The sequence below is a fragment of the Triticum urartu genome, chromosome 2 (genome assembly GCF_003073215.2).
Source record: "Triticum urartu cultivar G1812 chromosome 2, Tu2.1, whole genome shotgun sequence".
Taxonomy (NCBI): domain Eukaryota; kingdom Viridiplantae; phylum Streptophyta; class Magnoliopsida; order Poales; family Poaceae; genus Triticum; species Triticum urartu.
In genome coordinates, this window is record NC_053023.1 from 753,000,753 (window position 1) to 753,015,851 (window position 15,099).

General features: G+C 36.0%; 1 protein-coding gene, 1 long non-coding RNA gene and 1 pseudogene across 2 annotated transcripts; 1 reads left to right on the forward strand and 2 right to left on the reverse strand.

The window, feature by feature from the left end:
* The first annotated feature begins 438 nt into the window (after positions 1-438).
* LOC125540526 lies at positions 439-2,014 on the forward strand. The gene is made up of 2 exons (XR_007297339.1): positions 439-768; positions 1,805-2,014. It is a non-coding gene; the product is annotated as an uncharacterized LOC125540526 (long non-coding RNA).
* A 1,842-nt stretch (positions 2,015-3,856) lies between these two features.
* Positions 3,857-7,211, reverse strand: LOC125538621 (cytochrome P450 87A3-like). Its single transcript, XM_048701880.1, has 5 exons — positions 7,038-7,211; positions 5,070-5,159; positions 4,845-4,923; positions 4,551-4,657; positions 3,857-3,994 (listed from the first exon to the last, which is right to left on the reverse strand). The coding sequence occupies exons 1-5, from the start codon at positions 7,209-7,211 to the stop codon at positions 3,857-3,859; spliced, it is 588 nt and encodes a 195-aa protein (XP_048557837.1).
* A 1,936-nt stretch (positions 7,212-9,147) lies between these two features.
* Positions 9,148-13,231, reverse strand: LOC125540525 (annotated as a pseudogene).
* Between the last annotated feature and the right edge of the window lie 1,868 nt (positions 13,232-15,099).

Sequence of the window (15,099 nt, forward strand, 5' to 3'; positions counted from 1 at the left end):
ATTTTTTCTGGCTGAGGATTAGCCTTGTGTTCAAATCAAAAGTCAAAAATGGCCCGGCAGTTGCTTCTTCTGCATATGCTTGCAACCACAGGCGCAAAAAGGACCATATACATACATGTCTCTCTAAAAGAGTAACAAGCATACTAATGCTTTAAAGGCCAAACAGAAATCAGTTAGCATGTATGTATCAGTATATACAGCTTTTGTACACTTGTCGTTTGCATATTTAGTTCTGTTTGATTTAGTTCTGTTCTATACTATTGATAACTATCCTGTCAATACATGCTTGTTCTGTAACTTGTTGTCTCGATTGTTCAAATGATAATTACGTTGTGTTCGAGTGATGTCCTGCTAGCTGCTACTACTAATTTTTACTTCCATGATGTTGATACTTCTTAGAATATGTTCAGTGCCTTGATTCTAGTAGTATTTGTTATCGAAAACATGATTGTATTGTGAGCCATCAAGCTCTTGGAGTCTTCTTAGAGCTTGCTGGTATTTACCTTTTTCCACCAATATAATATTTGCTACTATTTACTCCTCATGGTTGCTACTGTTATCCATGCCCTCATGCTTCAGGATCGACTCCTAGCTGCTTGTGTATCTATTTATTATTCTGTTAATTATTCTTTTCCTAGCTGTTCTCTGTTGGAAGGTATTGCTTTCATTTTGAATTGGCAGCCATGATAACGATCATTTTCATTCTTCTACAGGAGCTCTAGGTTGAAGAAGTTAAAAGAAGGGAACGCTTCATCTTTGATATGGAAGGTAAATGCCATTTCAGAATCACTGCTGTAATTTTCATTTTTCAAGAAGAATTGGTTGATCTGCATGGCAAATGTATGATGATTAGGAATATGATGTCTCCTGTAGAATTGGATTTCTCTGGCCGTTCCATAAACTAAATTTGGTTCAGTTAAAAAACTGCACTACCTGATAGTTTTGGGCAGCGAGCTTCTAACTGAAAAACGAGTTTGTTATGCTCATAATTTCAAGTTGGCCTCTACATATGAGTTGTAAAGCATGCTCTAAGGTTTCTGTAGAGTACTCGTTTGTTTCGTTTGGATGTATGGTTTGAGAGCAGCCGTCTATTTAGTTTGCTGTCCAGAAATATAGTACAATTTAATGTCGGTGGTGGTCTTGTCTTAGATAGATTCTGTAGTGTATTAATCTCACTGGGTAGAGTGGCCTACTTGCACACTTTTATTGACTCGTTGGTTACTGATTACTTTCGAGCGAGTAGCACATGTCTCAAGCAACTGTAGTATTCCTTTCCCTGAATTGCTCCCTTGTTTTGCTGTGGCCGTATGCTCCGTGGTCAATGATGCGTGCTGTATACATATTAAAACCAAAATTGGAGTTGTTTTAGTTGTGCATATTAGAACTGAATTATGCTCTGTTTTGCTGTAGTTGTATGCTCTTATTGCTAAATTGTTTAGTGGGTTGTTCAAACTAAACTCGTCCAGTCAGCTTGCTATGATGTATTGTATATTACTGTACTTCAGACGTCTTGTAGAATTTGGTGTGGCAATACATCTGAAGTACAGTAATATACAATACATCATAGTACAGTAATATACAATATCTTGCTATGAAAGATTGTAGAATTCTTTTAGTTGCTGCTTCTCATGAATACATCAATTGTTGTGATTACATCTTCACTATATTATAGACATCTGCATTTCTGTGAAATTTTGTTAAATATATATTTTCTAGATTTTCTATACACTAAACCTGGAGGTTTGAATATCTACTCCAGGAATGAAGATGGTACTCTAATGCCTTTGTGTTCACCCTTTTACAGGAGCTCCAGGCCTAGGAAATTTCAAGTTCGAAGCGGCGTGTAGCCCTAGCAGCAAAGATTTGTTCTGTTTGACTGTAATAAACTGTAAATATTATAGTACTGTAATAGTAGGCATATCTGGGTTGTAATAGACTATGCACAAATTGTAATAGACTTTGTACAGTAGCTCCAGGCCTAAGAAATTCTACATTTTTTCTGTTCTATTTAAAATATGGATTATTTGTGTGATTTGAAGACGTGTGAAATGGAAACCTGATTAGTGGGCCCATTTGTGAAAATAATCTAAACAATGCTCACATTTTTGACATGTGGGACCAATATAGGAGATTATGACAAGTGGGACCCATTTGACTTGTGGGACCAGATTGAAAAATATATATTGAAAAACTAAAAAGGCCATGGCCCAAAATATAAAAAAGGCCAAATTGTTGGGCCAGGCCCATGTAGCTAGACAAAATTCATAGAAAAAATATACAGTAAAAAGGCCGAATTGTTGGGCTAGGCCCATGTAGAAAACTGAATTGGACCGGGCTGAATCTTGTGCCAATTCAGCTTGCCACGCTGGATGCCTACGTGGCCTGGAGAGGTTGCTAGTGACCAAAACGCCACAGTGGACATATTTTGGTCATAAACGTTTGCGACCATTCCAGAAGAAAGGTCGCTATAGTCAGTTTACGACGCCCAACTTTTGACCTTATGTTTTTGGTCACAAAAAGGTCATAAATGGAAATTTGTGACCATTCAGTGACCAATAGTGGTGGTCATAAGTTGACATATTTCTTGTAGTGAACCCATCCTCTGAGGACTTTGAGCGAAAATCATCAAGTGAGGAAAAACCAAAAACCCAAAACCCAAACACCTACAAACCCCAAGTGATTGAGCATCACTAAAGAGATTGATCCTGCGTTGATCCGATGCTTGTTACCTTTGAAGACTGTGCTTCTTCCAGACGGTTAGGCGTCATGGTCTAGAGCATCCAAGAGGAATTGTGGATCGCTAAGTGACCGAGTTTGTGAAGGTTTGGAAGTCGCCTGAAGACTTACCATGAGTGATTGGACGAGGTCTGTGTGACCTTAGTTCAAGGAGAATACGGTGAGACTGGGTGTCCTGAGCTGCGTGTTCAGGACTGGGTGTCCGGGACTTTGTGTCCTCGAGTTTAAATACTCAGCCGCTCCAACCAGATGTACAACTGAGACAGCAATTGGAACTGGTCTACCAAATCATTATCTTCACCAAGCTTACTGGTTCTATTCCCTCAACTCTTTCATTTCCTCATAACTGTGTTGTGTGTTTCTTCATCTCTGTGTTTGAATACTTTGACTGAAGACTTTCTCAATTTCCTCAGTTCAATTTCTTCAGTCTGTTTGTCTTCATCCAGTGTTATCCTGTGATTACGCTTCCTGTACTCTGTGCCTGTTTCATTTCATCATGATGACTATGCTTATATTCTTTTATGTTTACTTTTGAGTACTTATTCCGCTGCTAGTAGTTCTTCGCTAAGGAATTTCCGCACCGGCAAATTCCTCAGTGAAGAATTTCATAAAAATCGCCTATTCACCCCCCTCTAGTCGATATAACGCACTTTCATAAACTATGTTATATGAATACTTATCATATGTTTTATTTAATCAAATACAAATTATTTTACTAATTAGTGTTCAATGATAGAATTCGACTACACAGTTATGACCAAGCCATAAATTTTGGAGCAGGCAGTGGTAGAAAATGCATTTTACAAAAATAGAAACTTCCATGTAGGATATAATCACAACAAACAAGATCCATCTTCTATTCTGCAATAATCAGTCATACAAATAATATAAGCCTATTAAGGAAATATATAAAAATGGGTTTATACAACATAATTGTGCCATTGAAGTTAAATTCATTCTCCTACTTCTCATGTTACCCGCTAAGAACTACATTGCAAGCAAAAATCTAGAACTACATGAGTAAGCACTCACATGTCTATTATTAAATAAGAAGCAACCAATACTTATTATTATTGGTAGATTTATACTAATTAATATTTTGAGTACATGAAAAAGCAATTCACCTATATTTGGTAACTAAGCAATGCAGGAATATGGCCATTTGTAGCTTAGCAAAGTCGACACCAACACATAATCGTAGCCCGCCTCCAAAGGCCATGAACTCCTTTGAGGAGCCACCAGCTGGTTCAGTAGTATCCTGTGTACAAAGTTGTCACAAGTTTTAGAGAGAGAGTTGTTTTTATTACAATAAATACTCCCCCTTTGTTTGAAATTTTCCTAGAACTCTCCTTTTTAACGCTTTGTCAAGAAAAAAAATTTGGGATAAAAGAACCAAACATTATAACTAGCCATGTATTATGCAATATTTTAGTTCCTTGTCGAAACATTGTTTTTTATATTGTAATTCCTTCCTGAAAAATATTTCCAGTACCCTCCATGCCTAAATATTTTTCTTCAAAAAAAACATTACTTAGTTTGAAGGCTACAGGTCATGAGCTGCTTTTTCTTTATTAGAAAGGTTTTGAGCTACTATTTTCTCATAATATATAGATTTCCAGCTATGTTGTGGATGCACATTAACTAAAAAAATTAAAATCACATTAATATCTATTACACATTATGATAAAATATCATATACTTTAGAAAAGGTGTATATCATTCAACTAGATTGTGTTGCTTTATAATAAAAACATATGCACCAGTTTATTAGAATAACAAGGAATAGCCCTTCGAAATTGATAAATTTGACAAACCTTCCACCTCCAGGGATTGAACACACTAGGATCCTTGTAAACCGTAGGATCCAGATAAATGCTAGAAGGATTAACCATGATCTTTGATCCTTTTGGAAGAGTGTAACCTACACAAATCACGAGCATATATAGAGGACATATTAAGACATCATTAGTTAAAGTGTTATAGCTACAATATATAGTCTCTCTCCCCCAATTTCTGATTACAAGGAGGGTGCACACACTCCCTATACACGCACAAACATATATATCCTACTGTCCTACATGTCTCATGTCTTTGAACAATCTTCTCACCTTTAATATGAACTTCCTCTGTTGCTTTTCTAAACATTAAGGGAGCAATGTTAGCCAGCCTTAATGCTTCATGTATGACCTACAAATAATAACAAAGCTGATGAAATAAAACAACTTATACACGTGCTGATGTCACTAATTACACAATAAAATGGACAAGTTTACATCATGTGTGTATGGTTGATGTGATGAAAAAGAAAGGCTAAAGAGAGACAAACTATATACATGAGATGTAAATTTCATGGACTTGTATTCCTCCCATGTGATTTCAGAGTCAGGATCAATCCTTCTTTTCCGAATGTTGTTGTGCTCCTCCTAGAAAATATAAATCTAGCTTAATTAGTCATTTGTGTACATAAGTTACCTAATTTCATATATAACAGTTTTCTTGAATTGTGCCCGACTTAATTAATTGTCTATATATATGGACAAGAAGTCCTATTGGTATTATTAGATGTAGTTATATCCACATATATTTCACATGACCTAAGGAGTTTGTGACATAACTGGGTATCTAGTGGTAGATTGGTAGTAATAGGAATATACAATACCACTTAGTTGTGACTACTTTTTTGGTGGCATATGAGACAGAGGTATAACTACAACCAAGAGTAAGATGGATATTTCCTATATGGATAATCATGTATATCTGTTTAATAACTATGTACTGAAGTATAAACGCTAACTTAGTGTATTGTGTGTTAGAGAATGCACATATGTAGGTGTGTGTCTACTAGCGTGGTCGAAGAATTCTAGTGTGTATGTCAAAGGATTCAAGTTGCATGCTTGGTGGGTTCGTTCAAGCTGAAGACAATGTTTGTTCCTCTTCTTTGAAATGATTTTCATGAATCTCGAGATGATACTGATTGGTCTGAAATCCTAGAAGGTGTTGGCATTTTTTCTTTTTGGGAGAAGAGTGATGGATGCCTCAGTTAGCGTCCAAACATAAAGACCATTGCTATGAAAGGGCTGCAAGAGAGAAAGCAGTCGCGGGTGGATGATGTCCCAGAAGGCTTGGATTGAGCAGTGCATCACCCACCTCGCTCAAATTTCTTTTCTTTTCTTAAGACATCCTCGCTCAAATTTGTGAGCAACAAGGCCAGGCCACCTACGGCCTCTTCCCTTAGGGTGTGGCCAGCCTGCCCGTGCTTAATAACGGTAGCATCGTCGGATGTTCGGCCGTGCCGGATATGGGTACCTCCACACCATTGGTTCGACGTCCTCCCGAGGTTAGTCCCGCATCTCTAATAATATTTATATTTCATGAACATTTAAAACATGTCATGTAACATATTTTTAAACACATGACTATTTTTTCAATGACATGAACAATTTTTGTATGGCACAAACATTATTTACAAATACTCAAACGAAGTTGTACATTTACATGAGCATTTTAAAAATATGTCATGAACATATTTTTGAACATGTGAACATTTTCAGAGTATAAGTAAAATTTGTTTTCAAAGGTAGTATGAACAGTTTTTAAAATTAAGTGAAAAAATTATTACGTTCCATGAATTATTTTAATGCATGGTTAATTTTCTTGAACATTTAACTAAGCAAATTTTGAAATGATTTTTTTTCTGAGGGGATAAAGGGAAAAATAAAAGATAAAAAATGGCACTTCCCCGCAAATCTACAATACTTAAATAGTTGATCCCCCACTGCTTCTAATTCTCTCAACATGCAAGCCATCCACCTTATCAAGTGTGCCACGTCAGCATTCACTTACAATATTTTTCAACCCATGTAGTACTTCTAATTCTCTCAACATGCATGTCATCCACCTCACCAAGTGTGCCACATCAGCATCCACTAACAATATTTTCAGCTCATGCAAACCATATTTCATTATCATTAATTCTCTCAACATGCAAGCATCCCACTCCACCATACTCTAATATATTTTTCAGCCCACGCAAACCATACCAATATGTTTATTTTTGTCACTGGCCATACGTAGATAATTATTTAATTTATTTACTTCCAAAAGGTTGTGAAATGCCTTGATTTACACATAATGCAAGTACGGAATATTTATATAATAAAATTAGTAGCTTTTTATTTAGATCTTTTCCTTCATATGTAAGTCATCTGTAATTAATCTTTATGTTTTTGCAGCAACGCGGTGGGGTAATTACCTAGTTTTAAAAAAAACTAATGACAGTTACTGGATTGCCCGCTACATACGATTGTTGGGGCGAGGCGAACGTCCGTCTCGCAGTAAGCGAGGCGTAGCTGATTGGGGCAGCGCTTTTTCTCGCGTCGGTGGTTCGCTCCCCTCGCTACTATTGGGCCGGCACAGTACTGGCCTCCGGTGTCTGTTCGTTCTTTATTCTCTTTTCCTTCTATATGTTCGTTCATTTTCCTCTTTTATTCTTTGGTTTGTATTTTCGAAATATTCGAAATATATATATATATACTTAATTATTTAAGTTTTCTAAAAGTGTTCACTGTACATTCGAAAAATGTTAATAAAAATGTTTGTACCATTCAAAAACATGTTTCACACGAATTCAAAAAATTCTCAGCATATATTTGAAAAATGTTTAACATATATCCAAAAAAGTTCAAACATGTATTTTGTAAATGTTCATCATGCATTGAAAAATGTTCAGCCTGTATAAAAAATGTACAGCATGCGACGTGTATTTGAACAATGTTATTTTCTAAATGTTTCACATTTATTAGAAAATGTTCAGTGTATATTAAAAAACCACGTGTTGCAAAAATATGTTTTTTGACATTTTAAAACAAATATTAATACAATATAAAAAATGCTCATGTAATTTTGAAAAAAAACATACCATAGAATAAAATGTTCTCGGCATTTCAAAAAAAAGTGCATGTGTTTCAGAAATATGTTCATGTCATTGTTTGTAAAATGTTTATATAATATACCAAATGTTTCAGGATTTTTTTTAAAAGATTAGTTCATTCGCGGCCAAGGCACCCATGGTATGTGCCTGGCGGCTGTCCCGCGGCATGCGAAAAAACCACATGTTGCAAAATATGTTTTTTGACATTTTAAAACAAATATTAATATAATATAAAAAATGCTCATGTAATTTTGAAAAAAAACATAGCATAGAATAAAATGTTCTCGACATTTCAAAAAAAAGTGTTCATCTGTTTCAAAAATATGTTCATGTCATTGTTTGTAAAATGTTTATATTATATACCAAATGTTCAGGATTTTTCTTTAAAGAATTAGTTCATTCACAATGATTGTGATATTTAACAATCTATTCATGCATTTAAAATATTATGCTCGTCCCATTCTAAAAAGTGCATACGGTGTAAAATAAAGTTGTAGGCCAAGACAAAAATCATGAGGGGGCCGGTCAAGGCACCTCATGCAGGGGTGCCTGGACTGGCTGTCCCGCGGCATGCAGAAGCACTAGTGGCCTTGGAAGGGTTTATTGTCAATATGTATCATGTGATTTAGCCAGTTCTTTTGGCGGCTTAAAAAAATAAGCCGCCTCCTCCCAAGCTTTCCATAAGTCGTTCCTCTTATTGGGGCTTCTGAACTATTAATGGGATAACTAATATAGAAGCTTCAACAAATTTTAGGAGCGGCTTATTTTTTAAGCTGAGAGGCAGCTTATTTTTTGCCGACCAAGAACTGACTCTTAGTACATGAGGGGAGCGCCGCGTAGTCATGTCCCGGGGATGTAGCCATGTTGGTGAACCTTGTTATCACTCAGTGTTGCCCTTGGAGTTTCTATGTATACAAATGTTGGATCTCGGTACCAACTCAGAAAGTGCAGGGTATTTATTTATTTAGGTGTACAAATTGGAGGGCCATGTAAAAACAATTAGTCTGTGCGAGCAGTTGTTGGATTGTAAACTAGGCATCTGTTTTCCTTTTCTTTCTTTCTCATGGCATGCTCCAAAGAACACATTGACATACTGCAAATTAATCATTGGAAAAGGTGGCATATTTCTTGCATTATTTACCAAGTAGAAAATGCTGCTGTACTTTTTTGGTGTATTGTTTACCCAATCGTTTTGACTTAATGATAAGCTCTCTTGGTCAATCAAAACCACACGTTGGCATTCTCTTTGGTGACATTCAACATGTTTACAAAGCCTTAGCTCACAACGAGTTGAATATACAGAGATAGCGAGGGCACTGTTGGAACTAAATAGGAGAACCTCAGTTCACTAGCATTGTTATCGCCGTCACCATTGCGACCACACTCACCGCTTACACTTGGGAGTATCCCAACGCTTCTACGGAAGAGCAAGCAGAAACCGCACATGCACTTTCACTATACAAGCTTTTGACAAATAATGGTTTGACCAATGTTTATACATTATTATTCTAATCCATAGCCACACATGGACATGATACCATACTAGAGATCTGTATAAACGACTATATTGTGAATCCTCCAGAGGCTAAGAGGTCTTGAACGTATTGAAGCAGTAACATCCACGCATCAAGCTTTTGGGACAAGTTGTATGTGAAAACCACCAGGAAACTGTAGTCCAGGACAAAGCACCATGGTTCCTCCCTTGACCGCTTTCCAACTATATAAAGTTTAAAATTTAGAGAGTCAAGATCTATGTACAATATTCTACTTTTGTACTATATTCTAATTTTTGTACTGAACACATTTAAGACGATCCATGTTAATTACATCCATGGATGTAGCAGTAATCTTAAAAACTAGTTATCCGCTAATAAACTTGCATGTATAACAGTTCGTGCTTAGGATTCTATTGGCGCTAGCAACTTTGATAGTTGATTTTTTACGAACATGCATTTAAATGATTATAAAATTATATTGTTAAACTATGTTATATGAATACTTATCATATGTTTTATTTAATCAAATACAAATTATTTTTACAATTAGTGTTCAATGATAGAATTCGACTACACAGTTATGACCAAGCCATAAATTTTGGAGCAAGGAGTGGTAGAAAATGCATTTTACAGAAATAGAAACTTCCATGTAGGATATAATCACAACAAACAGGATCCATCTTCTATTCTGCAATTTTCAGTCATACAAATAATATAAGCCTATTAAGGAAATATATAAAAATGGGTTTATACAACATAATTGTGCCATTGAAGTTAAATTCATTCTCCTACTTCTCATGTTACCCGCTAAGAACTACATTGCAAGCAAAAATCTAGAACTACATGAGTAAGCAGTCACATGTCTACTATTAAATAAGAAGCAATCAATACTTATTATTATTGGTAGATTTATACTAATTAATATTTTGAGTACATGAAAAAGCAATTCACCTATATTTGGTAACTAAGCAATGCAGGAAGATGGCCATTTGTAGCTTAGCAAAGTCGGCACCAACACATAATCGTAGCCCGCCTCCAAAGGCCATGAACTCCTTTGAGGAGCCACCAGCTGGTTCAGTAGTATCCTGTGTACAAAGTTGTCACAAGTTTTAGACAGAGAGAGAGTTGTTTTTTATTACAATAAATACTCCCCCTTTGTTTGAAATTTTCCTAGAACTCTCCTTTTTAACGCTTTGTCAAGAAAAAAAATTGGGATAAAAGAACCAAACATTATAACTAGCCATGTATTATGCAATATTTTAGTTCCTTGTCGAAACAATGTTTTTTATATTGTAATTCCTTCCTGAAAAATATTTCCAGTACCCTCCATGCCTAAATATTTTTCTTCAAAAAAAAATTACTTAGTTTCAAGGCTACAGGTCATGAGCTGCTTTTTCTTTATTAGAAAGGTTTTGAGCTACTATTTTCTCATAATATATAGATTTCCAGCTATGTTGTGGATGCACGTTAACTAAAAAATTAAAATCACATTAATATCTATTACACATTATGATAAAATATCATATACTTTAGAAAAGGCGTATATCATTCAACTAGATTGTGTTTCTTTATAATAAAAACATATGCACCGGTTTATTAGAATAACAAGGAATAGCCCTTCGAAATTGATAAATTTGACAAACCTTCCACCTCCAGGGATTGAACACACTAGGATCCTTGTAAACCGTAGGATCCAAATGAATGCTAGAAGGATTAACCATGATCTTTGATCCTTTTGGAAGAGTGTAACCTGCACAAATCACGAGCATATATAGAAGACATATTAAGACATCATTAGTTAAAGTGTTATAGCTACAATATATAGTCTCTCTCCCCCAATTTCTGATTACAAGGAGGGTGCACACACTCCCTATACACGCACAAACATATATATCCTACTGTCCTACATGTCTCATGTCTTTGAACAATCTTCTCACCTTTAATATGAACTTCCTCTGTTGCTTTTCTAATTAAGGGAGCAATGTTAGCCAGCCTTAATGCTTCATGTATGACCTACAAATAATAACGAAGCTGATGAAATAATATAACTTGTACAAGTTCTCATGTCACTAATTACACAATAAGAATGGACCAGTTTACATCATGTGTGTATGGTTGATGTGATGAAAAAGAAAGGCTAAAGAGAGACAAACTATATACATGAGATGTAAATTTCATGGACTTGTATTCCTCCCATGTGATTTCAGAGTCAGGATCAATCCTTCTTTTCCGAATGTTGTTGTGCTCCTCCTGGAAAATATAAATCTAGCTTAATTAGTCATTTGTGTACATAAGTTACCTAATTTCATATATAACAATTTTCTTGAATTGTGCCCGACTTAATTAATTGTCTATATATATGGACAAGAAGTCCTATTGGTATTATTAGATGTAGTTATATCCACATTTATTTCACATGACCTAAGGAGTTTGTGACATAACTGGGTATCTAGTGGTAGATTGGTAGTAATAGGAATATACAATACCACTTAGTTGTGACTACTTTTTTGATGGCATATGAGACTGAGGTATAGCTACAACCAAGCGTAAGATGGATATTTCCTATACGGATAATCATGTATATCTGTTTAATAACTATGTACAGAAGTATAAATGCTAACTTAGTGTATTGTGTGTAAGAGAATGCACATATGTAGGTGTGTGTCTACTAGCGTGGTCGAAGAATTCTAGTGTGTATGTCTAGAGAGAAATATCCTTTTAAAACTGGTGATAAAAATACTGAAGTGGCTTCTTCTCTTTGTCGACACTTACTGTTAGTTCCTGTAGTGCCTTAGGATCATCGGCTAAAAACTTGAGTGCCGCAGTTATCCCAGATGACGTGGTTTCAAAGCCCGCGAATAATAATAAGAAGATCAAATCCAATGCAATTTTCTCATTCATTATAGTCTTCTTCTCCTTCATATCGTTGATCAAGAGATCGATAAAGTCAACACTCTCCCGATGTGTTTCCTTCTTCCTCTCATTGAGCATTTTCTACAAAATCTTCATGACATTCTTCCGGCCCTAGGCAATGACGAAATCATACATATAAGAAAATGATTTTTTAATAGTGTAAAAAATATAGTTTGAATTTCTCGTGTAAAATCACATGCCTAAGCACCATGGGATCCCAATTAGTTAGGCTATATATACAAATTATTTCCTTACTACTAGGTGCAATTGTTGTCTTGTGGGAATACTACTGGGTGCAATTGTACTGACATATTGTTTATACTAGAATGTAGTGAGGGATCTAGTCCCAATGGATGAGAGTGTCTATTAGTAGAATTGTTCATATGGATTTATTTATTTATGTCATGATGTGAGGAAATATGAGGGTGGTAGTAGTCCCTAATTACCTGCATGCATTTGTAGAATGCTGTGCCGGGAACATAAAGTGGAAATGCTAGTAGTCCTTGAAGAAATGCGTCGAATTGCTTCCACAACTTCCCATCCGATCTTGAGGAGTCATAGCTGATTAATCGCTTTGCCGTGATGCTGAATATCATCTACGATAAGGAAATTTTGGAGTTGCTTTAACCCTCATGTATATATAAGCTTTGCTTATTAAACAACAATAACTTGTAGTATATCCTAATTAATCATGTTGTTTAGCTTAAACCACAACACCATTAACATAGGTAGAGGCTGATACAAGGACATACACTAGAGGTTGCCTCTTTCACTTCGATGCTAGGATGATCGAGCCAGGAGAGTAGAGTAGCCTGGGCCGTCTGCTGCACTTCATGGAGCAAAACTAGCCTGAGATTTTCTGGGCCAAAGAGCCGAAGTACCAGAGTCCTGAGGTGCTTGTGGAAGGTCCCAAGTGTCGCAATAATGCAGTCGGCTCCCATGATTCTCATGATTGACTCTGGATACCAAATTTGGAATAGCTTCTCCTCATTTTGGAACACTAAGTTGTTCAACTCTGGATCCATGGAGACAATGAGGTCTTCACCAATCAAATTTGTCCTAAAAATTGGACCATACCTGAAATTATAGCAGCCGTGAATTTAGTTTGATTGTGCATAAATCGCCTGGGCAGTTCGTCCATCTAAATAGATCAACATTCCAGTAAGATTGCCTTTATGGAATGATGTCATACGACTAGTGAGTCTTCTTTGTGTATAAAAAATGGCACTTCATTGTATTTCTAAATTTATTTTGTGTTGTTATCAACATATAATAATGTTTCTCCTGCCCAGGATAAGTTTATATGCTCTCGTTTCTAGTTTATGGGACTCAACCCATAAATCACTGTGATCAAGGAGAGTCTAATTAAATGCTAGCCCATGTGTTAAATTACATGTATTAATCACCCTCCTTGATGCATTGGATGGTTTTAGTTAATACCATATTGAGAGAGCAAGAATTAGATTAAAAACAACAGCTTGTAATTGATGATTGCATATTTCCAAAGCAAGTAATTAAATAAATAAGGGATATGAGTTACTGCATGCCTTACACTATAAATTCCAGATTTTTTTGATGAGCCTAATAAACTAGAAAGGAAGGGGTAGAAAAATAGTGCCATTGTATAATCGTCTTCCTGCAATGGATGGTGAGTGACCAGACTGCAACACCTCCTCGCTATTTGCACATAGTGAAGGGGTGGTGAATACTTTTGTATAGCACATATTCATACTAGACTAGCTACATGGCAACTTCATCCGCAAAGAAAGAAAATACTATCGAAACTTACCCCCTAGAATGCAGCTTTCTTGTGCTTGACAAAAAATAGGAATGTCCAAACATACCACGAATTGGATAAAATGTTGGAGTAAGAAAATATTTTAAATTTTGGATTCACTAATTAAGTAACTATTGAGTATTTTTTTTGCTATATAAGAATTGGAGTGCAGGTAGAGTTAATATTTGGTAAGAACAAGTTTGGTTCATAGCCACATCTTGTCAAACATTCCCATGGGTGTGTGCACTAATAGGCTATTATTTGTTTCACTATCATTGATGAATTTGGTCTGTAATTTGGCAAAATCATCGAATTGTGGCCTTAACTAATTGTTACACTCTTCATATACTCATTTGCCAAAAAAAAGCTTGGAACTTGTGGCGAGCAATTTCTTGACTTGCTAGTCAACTACAATTTGGCAGGCAAACATTGCCAAATATGGTTATGAAACAATGAGACACGGCCTAAATTAAACATGTACCTCTCTTAGTTCATTAATTCGATGGGTTTGCCAAATTACAGACCAAATTCATCACATCTTTTTTGTTGAGATTTTTTGTGTATGGATATTGATATTTTTTTAGTCTAAGGTTCGAGATCAAGTACATGCATGTAGGATTTATGGGATATCACTTGAGTTTCTAGTTTATAAGGGCAAGACAAGTTGGGAACATTGCATCGATGGAGTACGGCTTTGATGTTATGAATAAACCTAGCTAGAAATCAAAATTGTTTTCTTGTCTCTTAATTAGGCGGTGGTGACTTAGTCAATCTCAAGACTTGTCGGCTCAGTCTTCCAGAGGTGCTCATAGTGATAGGGTGCATGTTCTTAGAGGTGAGTGTATGTGCACACATGTGAGCGCATGCGTATGTACTCTGTTTATTTCAAAAAGAAGGGATTTTGTTCAACGTATTGTGCAAACATTGTGTAGCACTTTTTCTGCGAGTGCACATACTTTTCTGACGGTTAAAGAATTGCACCTTGATCTTCTACGTCTATCTATCTTTCTGTTTCTTCTATTTGATCCACAAAGCCATGTGAAGATAAACATATACTTCTATCTTTTACTTCATTTTGATGCTATTTGCTCGATGCATACTTGAGACATGAGCACCTCATCGAAATCAGCTGTCTCGCCGCAACAACTGTACCATGACAGTTAAACCCAGTGCCCCCACACGGTTAAGGTGGAGCATCTAGCACCATTCCGCACATGATGCTGATGCACCTAGTGCATGCTCTAGGG

Coding starts and splice junctions, on each gene's coding strand:
- LOC125538621 (XM_048701880.1), bottom strand. CDS start 7,211: ATGAACGAACATATAGAAGGAAAAGAGAATAAAGAACGAACAGACACC. Junction 5,160..7,037: donor TTCGCCTCGCCCCAACAATC/GTATGTAGCGGG, acceptor TATATTTTCTAG/GAGGAGCACAACAACATTCG. Junction 3,995..4,550: donor TCAATCCCTGGAGGTGGAAG/GTTTGTCAAATT, acceptor CTTTGTACACAG/GATACTACTGAACCAGCTGG.